Below are 21559 nucleotides of genomic sequence, written 5' to 3'. Positions count from 1 at the left end.
TGTTCGTCTAAAAAAAGGTCAGTGTGTCGTGTATAATAAAAGTTTGAAAACCACTGCTGTAAACATACCTAGTTACCTATTTCCTTATTCCTAAGATTCTATACAAGTATAAGGTCATACCTCTTACTTCTAGAGACCCGCAAAGTGGTTATTTTTTATTTATTCCCAATCTCTCTTCGCATAATTCATCAATAGAACTAAAAAAGTTATCTTGAATTGTAATCACTTTGCCTTTACTGATGATTTAATATTTTATTTTGTATGCAGCCCTCCATAAAAAACTGAAACAAATTATGGCCCGAGTAGGTAAAAAGGTTGCCGATTCCTGCTTTATAATATGACTATCTGATTCTTCAAAGTGTGAGCGACAATCTAGCAGAGGCGTGTCTAGGACCAAAATTTAGGACAGGCCTTGTTATAATATATAAATATAATTTTAAAATGCATATTTTGGGTATACTTAAAGGTTAAAAATCAGGGTAGGCCCGGGCCTACCAGGCCTACCCGCTGGACACGCCTCTGCAATCTAGTCTTGAGGTTTAACTCAACTCAGCTCCATTTAAATGTTGACTAATGTCAATCAGTGTTTTTCTATCCGAGAATGACTCTTGTCTCTCACACAATACAACAATGCTACATATAGCTACGTTATAGTATTCTATAATCTATAGTATATAGACTCTATACTATAAATTATATTGAATTTTAATTTTAGTAAGTTTAAAGGAAAAAAGACGTAGGTATCTTTAATAACCACTAATCTAAATTACCATGTTCATATTCAATTCATTAGTTTCATAGCCTACAATACATTTATTAGGATTCATAAAATGTGTAGGTATTACCCTAGTTTAATTTTCAACTAAAATATTCAAATTTTCGAGATTTTGGCATGTTTTGTTAACATTTTAACTTAAAACGTCAATAAAGAAAAAATTGTGACTACCTAATGATTTTTGATTATTTTTACTACCTACAGTAATAACAACTTATAAGAAATCTTGTATTCAATTTTCAAGTAGTTTTGCAAAAAAATTTTTTTATCAAAAATACTTAGATAAGTTGAAAATTTCAGTTGTCTATAAATAGCTTAGAAAAACAAGAATATTTATATTTTATTATGTATACGCCCTGTCGGACTCAGTACAGTACAAATAATGATACAAGTATATTATAAGTACTTATTAACTACCTATAGGTACCTAATTGATAATGATAAATTAAATTAACAATATTTTAACAAATTAAAGAGTGTAATATTTGACAAATTAAATTAAATTAAAACTAGACACTTTAACTTGGTTGAGTTATTATAATAAAAATCAAAATTATTTAATGAGTTTACTGTTGTCAGCATTCTATATAATCGGAGCAAAAAGACTGATGTAATTCTGATGGTAGGTATATAGGAGTGTAAGACAGTAAGATGTATGTGAAAGTTTCACATACATGACCTAACCTAACCTTTCACAGTGAAACACGGGTATCTAATAAACTAAGTGAATTAACAAGAGGGACATTAAAAAGTATGAGGCTCAGTAGTTCAGGATAGTCAATCTTAGAATTTAATAATTAATGGAGCCAAAGTACATCATTAAGTTTCCTATGACTGATTAGAGGCTCAATATCAAATTTCAATGGTAATTGTTCAATAGATAAATTCGTTTTATTTGTTTCGTATGCAAGTACCTACCCGTAATAACCTGTTCTGAATGGTAACCGGACAATTTCCCCCCGACCGTTTTAGCAAGTGGGTACCGCTCTGCTGTATATTAGGGGGTGGGGTGGACCTTGGACTAGGGTATGTTAAATTTGAATGCAATGATAGGTATCATTGTTTACGAAAAAACGATTCTGAACGGAGATGATTTGTCAGTCTAGAATATTTAACGTTAGATATAAATATAAACAATTTTATGAATTTTGAACTACAAAATAATTTGCAAATATTCATGATTTTGACGAGTTTTTGTCAAAATTTGAACTTCAAATGCTAATAAAAAAAAATTGTGCCTATGTATTCTTATAATTTTTTTATCGTTATAAGAATAACTGATGAGGAACTTTGTATTAATTTTTCAAATATTTTGACTCCGTCAAAAAATTTTTATCGACACTTCAAAAAAAAAATTCTTAGGAAAATTGAAAATTTCATTTGTCTATAAATAGCTCAAAAAAGTAAAAATATTTTGAAAATCAAATCATGTAAAGAAAATGACAATCTAAATAACTGGTAAAATTTTTAAGTATTTACAACTTATACTATTTGAATAACAACAAATATCAAAAATCGTTTGAGGCTAAACTGTTATTTAACGCGGTTTTGAAAAAATTTAAATTTCAAACACTCATAAAAATTTTTTGTCTGAATCCGGTAGAGTTTTTTTTACAGATATTTGTAGAAAAATTTTTATACTAAATTTTCAAAACTTAGTTATAAAAGAAAAAATGTTTACGATTTTCCAACCACAAAATTACTTGCAAATTTTCCCAATTTTGACATATTTCGTATAAATTCGAACTTTAAGCACTTATAAAAAAAAAATTGTGACTAACGATTTCGGATTTTTTTTTATCACTTTAAGAACAACTTATAAGAAACCTTGTATTAAATTTTCAAGATTTTCTGGTCAGCCAAAAAATTTTTATCGTTATTTAAAAAAAAAATACTTAGAAAAATTGAAAATTTCAATTGTCTATAAATAGTTAAAAAAAGTCAAAATTCTTAGAAAATTTAACTGTGTATGGAGAACGCTAATATAAACATTTGGTGAAAATTTCAAGTATTTACATCGATTAGTTTTTGAGTTATAGCAAAAAAAAAATTCGATTTTAACGAAAACTGGTTTTGGTTTTGCGTAAAAAATCCCGTTTTTCCCTTAATTTTTTAGAGTTTTTCCCGATTCATTTAAAAAATATTGAAAATTTTAAACTTTTGACCCCCCAAAGTACCAACTAGATTCAATTTACTTTTCAAAGAGGGGCTGAACTCAAAAATCGAAGCATTTTTACTGCTCCAAATGTTGTCGACAGACACAAAAAAAAAAAACACACATCATTGTAAAATCAATACATTCATCACTCCGTTCAGAATCTAAAAATTATATAAGTAAAAAAAAAAAAAAAATTATAAAAGGTTAAAAATATTTATGAAATATAGTCTAAAAATTTCGACAAAAATGATATATTTTGTAAAAAACATTTAATTTCTGATCCTTTTTTTATATCTAAGCACATATTAATTTTGTAATCGTCTTTCATATTTATTTATTTTTTTTTTGTTAAAAAAACCGTACCAGTTTTAGTTTTTAATAGCTTATTAATTTTAGATACTAGAGAATAATACAATATGCTAGTAGGTACTATTACTTTTTGATTTAGACTATCTTTTAAATATAATATTACTATTATTTTATTGTTTCAAGTAGTTGAATTGATCAAAAATATACATCTACTATAATAGGTAATTATAGTATAATTGATTATATTTATTAAAAAAAATTATATTTTACTGGAAAAAAATAATTTCTTATTAAATATTAAATAATAAAATTAAAAAAAAAATGGGGGGAAAATGTCCGCATCGAAAATATGTTGGGGGGAAAATGTCCGGGGGGAAATTGTCCGCCATTCGTTCTGAATACGTTCAATTCTGGATAATGGATATTAGATTAGCTTGGTGAGGATTTTAAATAATAGCTATATTCTAAGATCGAACAGATAAGAGAAATATATAAAACTTTCATACACTTAGGATTTTTAAAATCTGAATAGTTTCGATGTATGAAGCCGACGTACCCGCAATGCTTTATTACAAGGCCGTAACTGAAAAAAAATTTCGGGGGGTCCAATATTTTTTTTAAATATCTAGATACTGAACACTCATCATTTTTATCTATAATTCACGTTAAATATTTCTACTTTTAAAAGTTTCGGGAGGGGGGGGGGGTCCGGACCCCTGGACCTACCAGTTACAGCCTTGTTTTATTACATAATATTGTCATATTTATATGGTATTGAAAGACAAGTCATTCGATAGCAATATGCCCAAGTCTTATTTGTATAACTAGGTACCATCAGTTCAGAGCTATTAATTTTATAATCAAATTTTAAGTTTAGTTTTCGACGTGAAAATGTTATTTGTGAACATTTTTCAGCATTAACACTAAGGCCGTTTTTTATGCATCATGAATAAAACTAATTCAGATCATACTGAAATTTAACACAATCATCAGTTGAATAATTTAACTGTTTATAGATAACGCTAATACAAACATTTGGTAATAATGTCAAATACATAATATTTACAGTGATATAAAAAAAATGATTTTGTCGAAAACAAAACTGGTTTTGAGTAAAAATTCCCGGTTTTTCTGCCACTTTTTTTTCGATTTTTTTTTTAAACTGCTGGAAACTTTTTACTTTTTACCTCTACAATGTACCAAGGTCCGAGGATATTCAGTTTTTTACCAGAATCCACTAGGACCTATTCATTAGTGAAAACTGTACTAAAATTTGTTTGGTACTTTTTGAGTTAGGTACCTATGTGCATACAATGCATACGTACAAAAAAGGGGGTTCTATTTTGTATACACAGATTACAGATAACAAAAATTATTTTTCTAATTTTTAATATAATATAATACAGATGAAGTATACTATAATATCTAAAATAAAATACTTATAATACAAATATACAATATATGATTTTGTCAATTGATGTTATACATTTATTGAATATATATTTTTAAATTTTTTTTTTAAGTAAGCATATAGCGCTTATTTTGACCGTACATGGTACACTACTGAGTATTGACTACTATAATCTAAATAGAAATTAATAATTATAACTATTTCAAAAATAAACATATTTATTAAAACACCTTTTAGATATGAATATTGAATAGGCAATAGAATAATATGGAGTTTACAGCAAATACTATAGATAGGTCATCTATAGTATTTGTTTACAGTTACTGTCTTATCGGAAGTGATAGGTATAAACTATAAGTGATAAGAGGGAAATACACAATTTTATTATCTTCATCCTACAGTAAAGTTCTAAACACCACACAGTTGAATATATTAGTATATTACACTGCCCGACTGCCGTTATTTGACACACGCGCTCGTCAATTATTATTCGTTAGCATAATATTCTTGATACTTATTTTTTATATTCTATTACTCTAATAATTTAGATATTATTCAATATTTCAATATACCGTTAAAAACTAATATATAAAAATTCCTAAACCTTAGAAACCATGGCCACTTCTGTAGCGACTAATCCTTCAACTTTACTTCCACTCGGTAAGTGATGTATTATTATATCGTTATACAATCGTTTTTAAAGATTTGTATTTTTGACTTTTGTAATGGTGTAAAAATAATTATTTTACCTTTATATTGATAATTAATTAAGTTATTTTGTTAAATCCGCCATAGTAAACCAATAACTGTTTTTGAGTGATTGTAGGTTTTTATAATTTATTTTGATTATTGTTTTTTCTTTGTCAACAAAATTAACAATAATCAATTGAAGAAACAAAATTAATTGAATGTTATTAATTTCAGAACTTGTGGATAAATGTATTGGCTCAAGGATTCACATCGTAATGAAAAACGATAAGGAAATAGTTGGTACATTATTAGGGTTTGATGATTTTGTCAATATGTTGCTTGAAGACGTAACGGAATATGAATCTACGCCCGAAGGAAGACGAGTAACTAAATTGGATCAAATATTGTTAAATGGAAATAACATAACAATGGTAAATTAATATATTTTTAATATAGAGTGAAATATTATCATATGATTATTATAATGGGTTAAAAATATTAATTATTCTTTTATTATTTTTGTTTTTAGTTGGTACCTGGTGGTGAAATGCCTGGAGAATAACATTTTTATTGATACATTAAATACGTCATAAACATATATAATATGTTTAACTATTAATAATGAATTTAATGTGTATATTTCAAGCCTATTTAAATTTTTAAGTCTGAAATAAAATAAGTTACTCATTATTTTTTTTTTTCATTATAAAATTTCTATTCTATCAAGTATAAATTCATTTAATTATTAAAAATTATAAATAAATACATTTTTATTGAGTTTTAAAAATGTAAAACTAATGAAGTGTTAACCGATAAATGAATTAAATAAATGTAAGGAGTAATTGTAATAAAATTTACTATTATTTAAAATTTATTTAAATTAAATTATTTTTTCTGTAAAACAAAGCTACTTTTATACAATTTTAATTTCTACAAAATGATTAGAATGAGTGATCTAAAATGATGATGTCATTAGAATTCTAGGTAATTGTTGCAGATTCTTTTTCTGTATATGTCAGAAATAGACAATAGTTGAGCTAACTTATTATGTGTTTTATGAAAATTAAAAGTAAACATTTACAATATATTATTGCAATAAGTAATATTTACAAAGATTATTTATCAGAAGAATAAATTCATTTGCTACAATTTCAAATCTGATATATTTATTTTGTGTATACTAATGAAATTACCTAAAAATATAATAGATTGTATGTTTCTCAAAACAGTTATTGTTTAACTCTTATAAGAATTTCCACATTGTTTAGATTTTTATCTACTTGTCACATTTAACAACAAAGTCCCTTCATCAGGAAACAAATTCAAGTAGGTGTAAGCAGTAGCATAGCTAACACTAGGCCTGGTAGGCCCAGGTCTACCTACTTTTCTCCAAAAGTAAATGTTTTATATCGTATTGAACGTGTAGTCTATACGACTTCTATAAGTAGGTACTATTAGTTTTAAATTTTAAAATAAATGCTTACCCACCACTACTGTCGAAAATATTTAAGGCACACATTAACGTTGAGTATTGCAATTCGGTCAAATCGATCAAATACATTTGCAAATATGTCAACAAAGGCAGTGATATGGCTGTTTCCAGAGAAGCTGCTGACAATAGTCACGATGAAATTGCTCAATATCAAATAGGACGCTACATCAGCACTAATGAGGATTTTTGGAGAATTTATTCATATCTGATGCATAAACGGTTTCCTGCTGTTGTTCATTTGGCAGTTATACCAGCTATTAATTATTATAAAACTAATTTTAACTGTACAACCTACGTGCTATTATTTACATTTATAATGAAATATTATATTATTATATATTTATATTGTTGCTAGACATTCTTCTTTTCGACAACGCTTCCATAGCGTTTTACACCTAAAAGGAGTTTTTTCCGGGCAACGCCAGGTAATTCAGCTAGTAAATGTATAATATACAATATTCTGTTACTTTTTTATTTAATAAAAATATTCATTGATAATCCTTACATCAAAATATTGAGCCTACCCAAGAAAAAGTGTCTAATTACGCCACTGGGTGAAAGTACTTAAACGTTTTGTGTAAAGCATTGGAGTTCACATCTAAAACAAAAAAGTAAATCAATCAACTTCAGACTGCACTTCCCAAGACCCCTCTTTAAATTCAAATTTGAACCCTAATGAACAAGGTTACAATAAACATGTCAATAATCCATCCATTCTAGCTTTATGGTATTTAATTTTAAAGGTCTAATTAAGTCACTACGCATAAACTTTATAAGTGTTTGAATCCCTTATTTTCAATCAAAAATAACCTTTACCTTTTGGTATGTCATTAACAGAACCTCACAGACCTAAAACTGCAAACCTTTAAAGATCTGCCCAAGTCCCATTACAATGTTAATTAATAACCATAAACGGCATATTTAACTTAACATCTAGTGTTATTATTATTACATAATATTATATATATATGTACATCACAATAATTAATTTTCTGGAGAACTTGTTTACAACTTTTAGTTTATACATTATACATATTACATACGATGAATAAAATGCCGTAAAATAGTATATTTATTGTACTTAAAATATTTCACATTTTTTTTTTTTTTTTTTAAGGTAACACTGCTATAACCCACGTGCTTGTTTATTGATAATTGAGTGTTTAGATGGGATTACAAGATTACAAGATAACTTACTGTTAAGAGTAAAGTGTCAACTGTTAACGACGTTAATGCACTACGCAGTACGCAGAATAGTTGATATTCTTATTTCTTTCCTAGTGGTATTAAATTTTTAAATATTAGTTATTAACTATTTGTTATTTATAATTTGTATTATTATATTTAAAAATACTTATTGATCGGGTAAGTAGCAAGTGCACATTTTTAAGGGAAAAGAATAATTTATTTTGAATTTGTTTAGTTTGCAAATGTCGTCGTGGAAGAAAGCTTCAAAAGTTAATCAGAAAACACATAGGGAACGTCACCAGCCTGATGTTCGACAAAAATATGGGTTGCTTGAAAAGAAAAAGGATTATAAAGTTCGCGCTAGACACCATCAGGAACGAGAACGTGTTTTAAAGTTATTGAAAAAACGAGCACAAAACCGCAATCCAGATGAGTTTTATTTTCACATGACAAATTCAAAAGTTGAGGATGGACGTCATACAGAAATACGAGAAGAAGATGAACACACTGAAGATCAAATTAAGCTAATGCAAACTAGAGATTTGAAATACATCAATATGCGTGCGACTATGGAAAGGAAAAAAATTGAGCGTTTACAATCGCAACTGCATTTCTTAGATCAAGCTAATCAATCAAATAACAGTCATATTTATTTCAATGAAGATGATCAATGTAATGAAAATTTAGCTGAAAAGATAGATACACATCCAAATCTTATTGATAGGAAAACCAATCGTATAAGATTATCGGATTTAAAAAAAATTGAATTGCCAGATTTAGATGAAGAGACTATTAAACAAATGTTATCTGAAAAGAGAAAATCATATAGAGAATTAGAACGAAGAACTAATAGAGAAAAGGAATTATCTATTGTACAAAGGAAATTGGAAATTAAAACTCATTTGCTTGGGTCTAAGAAAGAACAACCAAAGAAGATAAAACCTGCAACAAAAGATGCAGCACCAATTTATAAATGGAAATACGAGAGAAAAAAGTAATCTATATTTTTTCATAACAATATTAATGTAAAAAATTGTTTTGACATAATAGTGTCCTTCTATTATAAATAATATACAATATATTTAACAAATTTACTTTATCTTATACTTGACTTTTCTCATATACCATATACTTTGGTACGAAATCTATGTTATTGTTTTCCGTTTTAATTATAGAACAATCTTTAACCCCAACCTCTGAAAAAAAAACATTGTAACTTAATGATAGAAGTAATAATAAATAATATAATAATTTTATATTGGAGAAATTGATTGATTTTCCTACTAATAGCTTAGTTGATTTTGAACACTTCACATCGAAAGTTTAAACAACAATAAAATAAATTACTTTTAAATTACTATTATCATCAGTGCCGGTCTTAGGAAACTATGCGCCCTGGGCAAGGAAAATTAATGCACCCTCTAGTTCAGGTTAAGTATTTTTTTTATTCAGAAAACCTAACTCTGAAGGTGCCCATGATAAAGTGGCGCCCTGGGCAATCGCTCAGCTCGCTCACCTCTAAACTAGCTCTGGTTATCATATTTTAATAGCTTTAGTAACATTATTTAAGGATTAGTGAAGCTCAATAATGTATGTTTCATAAAAATTAAAAAGTGATTAAATTCTAATTATTAAATAGTGTAACTTACTATAAACTGTGTCATTATTTTGCAGTATGTCTATAAATTGTTTACCATCAGTTGCGATACTTTTATCCCAATTACCAATAAATAAATGTTGTTTTAACACTTTTTTCTTATTTGAGTTTTTCAATGTAATGAGCATCTAAAAATAAATAATTTCTTCATAATAAAATTGATTTAGAGTATAATCAAGGAGATTTTTTACATAGTTATTATTGTAAGTTTATATAAGTTTACTTTTTTTTTATTATATTAATGAAACAAATTAAAATTTAATTTAACAAAGTATTAAAATATTAATAATCAATAAAATTAGTTTATTGGTGTAATCTATTACTTTTTGTTTGTTCTATTATTAAACAATAATCAAAATAATTTTTGTAGGCGTAATTGGGGTTGACTACGTATATTTAAGAATAAACACATCCAGTATGAACCCTATGATAGATCAGCCATAGAGAATTGTGTCTTGTAGAAACGATATACATCCAGAAACTACATGTAATTTACCCATAACAAAATGTATTGTAATTTTTTTTATTTTAAAATGTATATTTCGCCGAGTTCTTTCCGTTAGACCTCCATATTATCCACCATAGTTAATTGGTAGCATAAAAATAATTTCTATTGTTTTCTTCAAATTGCCTTTTAATGACATACATAATTTCTTTAAAAGGTAATTCAAATGTGAATAAATGCACTATAATATGTAATTTAATGGGTAAAAAAATAAAAAAATAATTTCAAAATTAAAGGTGTTATCCAGCTAAAAGAATTAGAATATTTAATATAACTAACAAATATAAATTAGATCAGAGGTTCCCAAACTGTGGGTCGCAATTGTATTTTTGGTGGGTCACGCTATATTTTTAAATTAAAAATAAATATATATTTTTTGTTGTAAGCAACTGTTTCACTAAAAAAAAGGTCATTCATTGATATTGTGGATCGCCAAATTTAAAAAAAAATCTCAAAATGGGTCGTACAATAAAAACTTTGGGAACCTCTGAATTAGATAATTATTATTGCTTTTTAAAAATAATAACCTTAATTTTATACTTGACTTCAAAGTAGTTAAATGGATTGTTGGATATATTTGTAGTGGGAATAATTGCAGGTAAATTTAAAGGATGACTGTCCCATATTTGTTTATTTCCACTAGATATATATCCTCTTATCCCTTCTGCAATTATTCTGACATGTTTTATTGGTAATAGCTGACGAGTCTTCCAGTACTTTGTAGTCTATACAATGATACAGTTATAGGTATAAAAAGAATTTTAAAATATTATATAGGCCCTAGGCGCAAATAGAGTAGGACTTGGAGGGACTAAACCTCCCCCCCAATATCAACTCTTATATTAAAATGAATATACCTATTAATAATCAAATGTTATTTTCGACTGCTTGCTCCCTATGACTGTAAAAGTGCACAGTATAGTCAGTATAAATTTTTTTTTTTTAAATTTTAATTATAGAGTTAATTGATTTATGAAATATGAGAAACATAAATATTGTGCGATATTTCGAAAACAGTGCATCATGATTTTACCGCACAGTAAAAATAAAAATGTTGCGCGTTAAAATAACGCCCGTATGTTCGGAGATTGAAAAAATGGATGAGATCAACAATGCTCCAAAAAATATTCTGTAATTAAGGGTTAATTAATATTAAAAAGGATATTAATATTGACACGGTATCAATATTAAATGACTTTGCCAAATTCAACAGGCGAATAAATTTAATACTGTAGTTACCTATTATCTAGTGAATAATAGGTAAATATAATATGTGCATTGAAAAATAATTTTATACTAGAAGCTAATAAATAATAAAAAAATAAGTAACATTTTTATGGGATGTGGGGAATTTATGTTGAATATATTAAAACGCTTAAGCCTCCGCCAGTGTAACTTCCTATTTGCGTCTATGATATAGGTAATACAATTTCCAAGTGTCATAACAATTATTAGTTATTACTTAAAGGCAAACAGTGTAAAATATAGATATCAAGCTTAAGTCAAATGGTTTATCTTTTTAAAGTATAAATTCACTACTTTAATTCAAAATATTAAATAAGTAGGTATTAAAGTATTATAAATTATTATTTAAATAGACAACTAACCTGAACAATGACTATTTTTGAGAAAAGTATATCTGTTCTAGAATTGTTTTGTATCATAGCTATTACATAAACAGTTTCACCTGGTAAATAATAAGACTGGTTCAAATTTAATATCATTTCAATTGATTGACAAAATGCATACAATGGCACAGAAAATATTGCACGTTTATCCTATGTAAACAATTTTATAAAAAGACTATCAATGAAAACAACTAAAAATAATTATACTTACAATAGTGTCATTACGTTTGTCCAAACCAACCCATTGGTTAACATTAAAATAATCAAAAGTGGTTAAACCATTATAATGTGCTTCAATTTTATACCTTGTATGACCAAATGGAACTTCATGTGATGATGGTAAATTATTCGGCAAAATAATGTTGAACTTAAATATTTTGGAATAACCTAGGTTAATAAATAAATGAGACAATTAATAAACAATAATTACACGATTATTTACCTTCTATTTCATCAATTAGTGACATATTAGTTATATGTGTACTGTCTTCCTTATTTAACTCTGCCATTCCGTTGAAAAACAACAAGTATTCATCAGTTTCACCATTGGTTACTACATTATTTGTGAGACCCCGTTTCCATATACGCGTAAATCCACTGACCCTAATCCTGGGTTCAACTGTGGGCAACATACAATGAGAACATAAAGAGTATTAGACATTATACAAAATTAAATGCTTAGTACTTACGACTGAAATCAAAACATTCTCGTATGCAGAGTAATCCATTAATAGTGTCACCTGGGAAGTTCACTCGACACATTTCGTCCAGGTAAAGTTTCATTTTGAGCTGACAACGATTAACAGAGTTAATTAATTTTTACTAATTATAATTATTGCACGAGTATCATGAAGCGAATAAGTAAGCACCATGAATAACCATTGTTTATGTTTGCGGTGAACAAAAATTTAGCGATCAGTTGAATTTGAGAATAACGTACTTACCTACTTGTAAGAATGACGTACTTTTTTATTTCAAGAATGTTTGTTTGTACGGTCGTTGCCTGTCGTTGAAAGCAAAATTACTTAATTGAGCAAACTACATTTTGTTAGTATTTAGTAATCTGAATCGATATAATATAATGATCATTGATTAATGATCAATATAATGTTATGAGTTTAAGACGTGAAAAACTATTAATAGTTAAACGTACTTCCCTAGTATAATATAATATTTATATTTTAATTATCTGACATCTATATTAAATAAATACCAAAGGTGCAAGTGTAAATAATATTTTATCAACTTCGTGACTCGTGAGGAGGTTAAATAGTTTAATAGCATTATAGTAATTTTATTTTTTATCTCTTCTCTGTGAAAAGGTTTGTGGTATAAATAGGTTATAGCCTATAGGTATGTAAATGAGGTATACTAATATTTTAAAATGAATTTACTTGTTTTCAAAATTTCATTGTGTGTAGTAAAATGCATTATATATATTGTATCTAAGTATCTACATAAGTTTTAAGTTCCTATAAATAATATTTTTGAATTATAATAAGATAGTAATAACGTAATGAATTATTTATAATTTAAAACAAATATGTAATTTCGTTCAAATTTGTACTTAAAATGTTTTTAAAATATAACAATCATGTATTTATGTTATCATAATTTTTAGACGTTTTAGTTCCAGGATCAACTACTTATGAGGAATATTGTATTACATTTTTAAACTTTAGATATGAAAATTGAAAATATTATAAATTTTTACATAAAATACTTATTATAGCATGTACATTTTAGTGAAATTTGAACTCAATAGGTAGGTACGTTTAAAGTTTTAATAATTTTGGATAAATCATATAAGAATTAGATAGATTGATCAAGTTAGATGTTACATATTACTTGTTAGTTGTTAGACTAGTAAGGAGTTTATTAATGATTGTGGTTAAGAGAGAAATTTGAGGGTTTATTCAATTTTTGAGATTATCAAAGAAGGATGTAATTTTGAGTTAACATTCATTAATATCATTAGGTGAAAGGGATGTTGAAAGGATTGGTTAGTATCTGTATAAGATGTTTAAAGTAAGATTTGTAGCGGCAAAGGTGAGAGGTGAAATGAAGTTTACAATATTGTGTGGTACAACTGAATATATTTTAAATACGTTAAAACCTGAAGGGTTTTTAAAAAGAGGGATATGGATGCTGAAATTTCTAGATTCATTTTTTTTAATTTCTTATACTTGGAGCATCCCTATTAGTTAGTTTGATGGTCACTTTTATAGAGTATATTTTTGGTGTTTTAGCAGCTGTTTGAAGGATATTGAAAACTACAGTGGATCCAATCAGAAATCTGATTGCAATACGTTTTCACTGTTTTCAGTTTTGTATGGCTATACTTTAGACATCTAAGGCACTATAAAATGTGACATTCAACGTGTGGTACTTCTATTTTTTTTTTAGAGTACCTAGCATAATAATTCGATTTTAAATATGTCTTTATTATTTTTGACCAGCTCACCAGCTATTGAGTATCGATTAAATAAAAAAAATCCTTAGTTTCTCACTTTTGGGGAAAACATAAGACCATTAATACATATTTTTTGGCCATAAAATATATTACGTACTATATAATTATGAAGTTCACTTATTTATTTTGTAAAATTTCAAACGGGCCAAGCGCCCAAGCTCAATTACCTATTTACATAAGTTTATGGTACAGAAATAAAACAATCATTCAATATTAAATACCAAATACATTTTTCACAATTTTGTATATTCGAAACAGGGTTCAAGCTTTTCTGTAATTATAAATAAAATTAAAACAAAATTCAGAAATAAGATTTTAAAAATCATCCCGTTAATTGTTATCTTAATGTATTTTTATCAAAATAATAACATTGTTCTATTCTGTGCTAATAATAATAATATTATTATTATAATTATTATTTTTATCTAATTATCAAACATTTTATTATATTTTCTATTTACTAAATAATAGTTGAGTTCTAGTTATGGAATACAAATTGCAAAAATGATGTTTTAAAGAAGTATTATTTTAACAGATTAGCTTTTAGCCCTAAGAGTAGGTATTAGAAACCAAATTTATTTTTATTTTTAGTAGTTTCATCAATATGATTGTAATTATTACTACATATGTATGAGTTTTAATTATTTGGAAATAAACTTTTCAGGTCAAAGTTGAAGTAGAAAAAATTCTCAAATCATCATTTGGGTAGGTAACAATCAAATTACTATAATTTTCTTCTACAATTTTGGAACACAACTAGATTATTATCATCACCATCTCTTGAAAATACTAATTTAAACGTACCTACATTTAATATTTTTCAATAACTTAAATAGGTATTTAAAGTGTAGCTATTCCTCCAGAGTTTAGCCTCACCATTCTTCAATAATCTGCTAACTATAACCTATAGCTCAAATTGAAAATTGTCTTATATTTAGCCATTTCGGTATATTATAATATAAATATATACAAATAATTTATTTATTTATTACTTATCTTTATAAATACTGTTACCTGTGAGTAACTTGTTATTTAATTAATTACAAAAAAAAAAAGAAAGAAAAGAAAAGATTTTAAGTAAATTATTAATTCATATTTAATATTTATTAATTAGTTCAAGTATTTAACAATCTATAGGAGTTGTAGGTAAATATATAAGTGACAATGATACAATGATACCTATCATAAGTTTAATTCTTTTTTACTGCCTAAGTCTTATACTCTTATACTTAAAAATACATAAATGTTTAATCGTAAAATATTAAAATATATTAATGAAGCCTTTGTAGTTAAAGTTAAAAAATAGCTAGTAATTTCAATAGGTATACGTTTATTATTTTATTTTATTAAATAGTGTGTCTGGACTTTAAACAAAATTATATTTGTTATACTATCTACCTGTGTATTATGTTAAAAGTTCAAATTCCTAGAGTAAGTATCTTTCACCATTAGCTTTAGAGACTATTGAGGCCCATGGCTGTAAAATAAACATGTTACTATGTTATATCTCTGTCCAGAACTACCTACTTTAATTGCAAGCAACGTCATTTATCAGTTCACCTCAACTTTTTACTTTTCAAATCGGCCTCCTCTCCAGAGAGTCCCAGTTTAATAAGTACATCGTTTGTTATTAATTTAGCCCTTGGTACCAGGGAGGCAAGGCAGCCAGTCTGTTGTATCGAATTTCAGTTATTATATTCGGTCTACCAAATTGCAAGGTTAGATTTAATTTCTAATATTTGAGTCTTCATTTTTTCTGTAAATCTTTCTAAGGAATTTTCAGATATATATCTTTTTGTATATTAAATAATATGAAAAAAAAAACAATTTTTAAACAAAATTTGTTAAATGACAAAATATGTTGAAACGTATCATGTTCAAAATAATTTTAACAAAAAAAAATTCAAAACATAACATTTAAATAAACTTATAAACATATACAAATATTGGCCTTAGCAAAAAAACAAATACAAAATATGACCCAAGAGCTCAGACTATAATTTGAAATAATTAAAAAAAAATTATATTTTTGTGTCTGGCTAAATGTATAACAGAAGTTGAAAAATCAAAACAAAAGTATAGAAATGATTAAAAAAAAGTTTAGAATTTAGAAAAATAGAATAAATAAACAACAAGATTAAAAAATTGGGGGTAATACATCGGACGGACAACACAATAAACGAGGAGGGGGATACGAGATGGCTAAATGGGTGCATAATATAAATAGCGAATAAGAATTTAGGCCACTAGTCACCTTTGCAAAATTCTCACGACCGGTATCTCGCAGGCGGACGAATATCGCTGGCGTGAATGTTCGGGGGCGTGATACGAAGACCATGACTAACCTTATCTTACCATGACACGGCGGGCGAGGGCACGAGACACGACAGCTTCGGCTGCGAATCGACAATTGACGGCGATCAGCTAGTGCGCGATGTCATGCGCGTCGACGTTGCAGCAGATGAGACGATTGGCTACGGATGGCGGAGAGACTAAAACGCACTGGACGATCGAATAAGATATAATACTGCGGAATCGGCGGTGACCGGAAGCTGGGATTCGGCTGACGGAATCGTTGTGGGACGAAAAATAGAGTGATTTGCCGACTTTAGTCACAACGCGCCACGGTACAGATATATACTCTCCGTAGATTATAGACTGCGTCCAGTCGACCACGTCTGCGTTCGGTGGCTGCCACGGAGTCCCTCGCCGTCGGACCTGGAAACCTGCGGGTCCGGTGGCACTGACATCCACGTTCCTAGCTTTTATACTATATCGCTCACCTCGCGTCAAAGTCTCTACAGCCGCCGTAACGAATTGCCACTTTGTCGTCAGTACTGCGGTCAAGGCGGAATCCGTTGCCTGCGCCGGTACAACTAACCACTTTATCGTTGTCATCCATCGCTCAGCTATAGACCAAAGCAGTAGGGCTCTCACCTAGTCGCCTGCAGAGGGTCCATCATATCGGCCACCGAACATTCGACGTCTGCAAACTTGTCGCACCACGAGTGGTCGGAAAACGTGCGCGGTTGACTTACCGCTACGCACCGTATCCGTGCTCTTTTTCATATGCCCCCGGTCCTATTATGTCGCCGTCATCCTATCCGGTGTTTTCGGTCAAGGGGTGAAGGTTGTGCCCGCTGATGCAAATCGCGTCGGATGCAACACGCACACGGCAAAACCCGTCTGACGCTTTTCCAAACTGCGGAGAATATCCATTGGCGTGGACCGAGTTGCGGTGCAGTTACATCCGGATCTAGCCAGCCGACCAGGTCCCCTAACATGTTCCTCACTTCCGCACTCTTGACCGGTACTATGTCCTTTCCAACAACCACATCCAGTACGTCGTCTTTTGGACCGTCATCGGAAATGTCGGCAGCCATTCCTTGTTCAAGGGTACACTCGACCGGCTGCGCAGGCTCTCCCGATGACGGCGCGTCTCCGCTGTGCAACAAATCGTCATAGCACATTTTTGACAACAAATCTTCCATGACTTCTTCGGTGACATCGGTCGTATAATATTCGTCTGAAATTATGATACTGTCAATTGCTTTGAGTTGTTCGATTGCTAGTTTTAAGACTGCGTCGATGTCAATAATGTTCGCCATGTTACTGTGTTTTATAATTTTTGAAGCATGCATGTGTAGGAACAGTGTGTTTACTGTTTTATTCGTTCGGACGTCGGACCTAAAATTGTTAATGAATTTAATAAGAATATTGCCTGACATCGAGAAAATTGCAAATCTTCTAGTTGATGAGTTCAGTATCGTTTACACTTTATTTTATTACAAGCCAGCGACATAGAGTCTTTCGGGACCGTTTTTTTCCCAAGACCATTATTGTTAACTACCTATGAGAATTTCGATTTCTGTACTGCACCAGTATAATACTGTTAGCTATGATTTTGCCGTTCGGGCAACACTGTAGCCCGAAGGCAGTCAGTCCGTCTCCGCCGCCGTATATCGTATTATGTTGTTTTTGTTTTCGTTACGCCGTTACTGCCGAGCTCGTCGCATGAGCCCGTGCTGACGGACGGCCGTTCTTTTTTTTTCCAGTGCTAAGATTTTTACGCTTCGGCGACGTTATTGCTAATAAAATTATCCTGACAAACTCCCCCCGTTTATATTTTTTTTATTCCTTTCATGTCAGAAGTGGGATACGACTCTTAGAGCGTAAAGAGCCGATCGAATCCGTAGTGCCGTTTATCGACAGTTTCACATCGTCGTCGTCGAGTCATTCGCCCCGCGTCGTAAAGTAACGTGTTTCGTGAAGTTCGCCGAAGACCGACGTCCCGTACGCGTAACGCCGCCGTGAAATCGTCGCCGTTCGTGAAGCTCGTTTCACGTGTCCTACGCGCCGTGTGCCGCCGCAGTCCAAAGTTCGACCCTGCAATTTAGAGGTTAGCTCTTATCGCGATCGTAACCGCGACCGTGTACGCCGCTTATCGCAACGCGAAGTTATCAAGTTCGTGTGTCGCAGTGTTTACATCCAACCACATGATGCCGGGCGACAATCCGACACCGGTGGCTCCTACGTACAATCAATTGATCGAAGCGGTACGCACCTTAACCGAAAGGTTACAGTTACTCGAGAGTGCCTCCCTTACACAACAAGCTCAGTCGCCACAGTTTACTATACCTAACGTCGTCCCCTCCGCCGCCCCCTCAGTCGACTACCGCATACTCCCGGATGTGGGAATGTCCATTTGGTCGTTCACCGGGCACGAGTCGAACAGTCAAGCGGAAGATTGGATCAACTCGGTCGACGGAATGGCTCAGGCCAATCATTGGCCATTGCGTCACCGTTTACAATACGTCCGATCACACATCTCGCAAGCCGCGCGGAGCTGGTTCTTGTTGGAAGAGTTCAAGGATTGGGACGTCTTCGTTCAGAGTTTTAAAACCACGTTCGTGCGCGCTTTGCGCAAGGCCGATCTATGGCGTGAACTCGAAGCCCGAACGCAAGAGCCGAACGAACCGACCATAGATTACTTTTACGCCAAACTCGGGTTGTGCCGCTCGCTCGACCTGCCATTCGCCGATACGAGAGAATACGTCATCGAAGGTCTGAGGTCGCAACCCCTGACCGATTGGGTTTTCGGTCGCTCTCACTGTAACCGTGACGATCTCTTATCGGATATTCGTGACTGGGAGCGAATGCGCGCTAAGAGGAAAGAAAGGTTCGAGTCGGTCGGACCGACGTTTTCCAAACCTCGTAAACAGAAGTCTACTACCGAACAGCCAAGTGCGAAATCGACTAGCGTCGCACCCGCTGTTCCGCCGAAAATGACATCCGGCACGGTGGCTGGATCGTCGACGCCTGAACGCGAACCGAAAACGGACGCGTCAAGGGACCGCCCGACGATTTATTGCTATAACTGCCGTGGTACGGGACATATCAGCCGGGATTGCCCGAAACCACGACGACCTATGAAGTGCTCCAACTGCAGCTCCAATCAGCATACGCGCGGCCGATGTCCGGAAGCCACCGAACGGTCTGATAGCACGCCTGTCGCCGACCACGCATACCGCGTCGACGCGAATACGAGCACGAGGACGAAAAATCCATTCGCAAAAACGGTGTCGGTGAACGGACATGCCGTGTCCGGTCTGATCGACTCCGGTAGCTCCGCGGTGCTGATACGCTCGTCGGTAGCCCGCGAATGCGGCATTGTCGTACGCGACGTTGTATGTCCACTATACACAGTAGGAAAAGCTGATCAGCCCAGCGCGACGACAATCGGCGAAGGCATCGACGACGTGTTGGGAGCTGAACACGAGTTGAAGGTGGTTCCGGACGATGCGATACCGGTGGACGTGTTGGTCGGACGTACGTGGCTCGACCTGCCGCACGTCAATTATTCGAAACAAGCGGGTGAAATTGTTTTCGAATCAAACAACTGCGTGTCGATCGACGCACTCGCTGAGTCGTATGTTGTCGCCGATAACAAAATTTACGTCGCGCAATCCGAACAGCAGCCGTTCACGAAGGAACCTATTACCGTCGACGACGTTGTGTTCGACGCCAACGTAACGGAGGTTCAACGCGAATCGTTAATCGGACTGTTAAATGAATATCGCGACGCTTTCGCGAAAAATATTAAGGAGCTCGGCTGTACGAACATAATTTCGATGGATATTACGGAAATCCCTGATAGTTCTCCGGTTAATCTCAAACCATATCGAACGTCGCCTTCCGACCGTCGCTTAATCGCCGACACGATTCGAGACTGGAAGGAAGCGGGTATTGTGAGCGATTCGACCTCTCAGTACGCCAGCCCAGTGCTCCTCGTCAGCAAGTCGTCGAATGAGAAGCGACTATGTGTAGATTACCGTCGTCTGAACCAACAAACAGTGAACCAGCCATACCCTATGCCTGACGTCGATTCGCAGCTCGGTGCTCTGTCTCATGGCGTTATTTTTACAGTCCTGGATTTATCCAATGGATTTCTGCAAGTGCCGCTTACCCCCGCGGCCAAAGACAAAACAGCGTTCGTCACTGAAGAGGCGACCGCCAAGTTCGAGCGCATGCCCTTCGGGTTAAAAGGTGCGCCGGGGATTTTCCAAAAAATGATGGGAATCGTTTTCGAAAATTTGAAAAAAGACGGAGTCCTGAGCACTTACTTGGACGACATCATACTACCGTCCGAAAACTGGGAATCATTGATGAGAGACCTGCGTCGAGTTTTAAGTGCTTTACGCGACGCAAATCTCACGCTCAAGCCGTCGAAGTGTAAGTTCGGCGCCCGTGAACTCGATTACTTGGGTTTCCGAATTTCTGAAGGGACCGTCAAGCCAGGTCGCAAGGTGCAGGCGATCGCCAGGTTCCCACGTCCCACCGACGCTCACGAAGTACGACGGTTTTTGGGTCTAGCCGGCTACTTCAGGAGGTTCATAGTGAGGTACGCCCAAATCGCGGCTCCGCTTACGCAGTTGACCGGCAAGGACGTGCCATTCGACTGGTCACCGGTGCAGGAGGAAGCTTTTACCACGCTCCGGGAAGCTTTGTGTAATGAGCCCGTGGTCAGCATGTACGACCCTAACGCCGCCGTTACTCAGATACACACGGATGCCAGCAGCCACGGGTTGTCCGGCATATTGTTACAAGGCGACACCGCGACGTCATTACACATGGTATACGCGGTAAGTAAAAAGACGACTTCTGCCGAGTCCAAGTATCATTCGTCTCGCTTGGAATTATACGCGATAATTTGGACCCTCAACCGTCTACGTCAGTTTTTGCTGGGCGTCAAATTCGTCGTGTTCACTGACTG

General features: G+C 32.5%; 3 protein-coding genes across 10 annotated transcripts; 2 read left to right on the top strand and 1 right to left on the bottom strand.

The window, feature by feature from the left end:
- The first annotated feature begins 5046 nt into the window (after window positions 1-5046).
- Window positions 5047-6033, top strand: LOC114132747 (U6 snRNA-associated Sm-like protein LSm5). Its single transcript, XM_027998295.2, has 3 exons — window positions 5047-5313; window positions 5578-5774; window positions 5873-6033. Exons 1-3 carry the CDS (start codon window positions 5268-5270, stop codon window positions 5903-5905), a joined length of 276 nt encoding a protein of 91 aa, XP_027854096.1. The 5' UTR covers window positions 5047-5267; the 3' UTR covers window positions 5906-6033.
- An 886-nt stretch (window positions 6034-6919) lies between these two features.
- LOC114132748 (uncharacterized) lies at window positions 6920-18002 on the bottom strand. 8 transcript variants are annotated; one of them, XM_050199892.1, is made up of 8 exons: window positions 16541-18001; window positions 12503-12602; window positions 12256-12432; window positions 12025-12200; window positions 11793-11963; window positions 10713-10910; window positions 9673-9808; window positions 6920-7433 (listed from the first exon to the last, which is right to left on the bottom strand). In XM_050199892.1, the coding sequence occupies exons 1-8, from the start codon at window positions 16622-16624 to the stop codon at window positions 7378-7380; spliced, it is 1098 nt and encodes a 365-aa protein (XP_050055849.1). In that variant the 5' UTR covers window positions 16625-18001; the 3' UTR covers window positions 6920-7377. The 8 variants fall into 8 exon arrangements, with proteins under 8 accessions (XP_050055849.1, XP_050055848.1, XP_050055851.1 ...); XM_050199891.1 differs by lacking the exon at window positions 6920-7433 and adding an exon at window positions 9004-9219 and having other exon boundaries at window positions 16541-17994; XM_050199894.1 differs by lacking the exon at window positions 6920-7433 and adding an exon at window positions 9004-9219 and having other exon boundaries at window positions 16632-17990.
- On the top strand, window positions 8015-9127 carry LOC114132749 (probable U3 small nucleolar RNA-associated protein 11). Its single transcript, XM_027998301.2, has 2 exons — window positions 8015-8200; window positions 8259-9127. The coding sequence occupies exon 2, from the start codon at window positions 8266-8268 to the stop codon at window positions 9019-9021; it is 756 nt and encodes a 251-aa protein (XP_027854102.1). The 5' UTR covers window positions 8015-8200; window positions 8259-8265; the 3' UTR covers window positions 9022-9127.
- Window positions 18003-21559: the final 3557 nt, after the last annotated feature.

Source organism: Aphis gossypii, chromosome 2 (genome assembly GCF_020184175.1).
Source record: "Aphis gossypii isolate Hap1 chromosome 2, ASM2018417v2, whole genome shotgun sequence".
Taxonomy (NCBI): Eukaryota; Metazoa; Arthropoda; class Insecta; order Hemiptera; family Aphididae; genus Aphis; species Aphis gossypii.
Note: the sequence above shows the minus strand (reverse complement) of the source record. Positions and strands in the feature narration are given on the sequence as shown.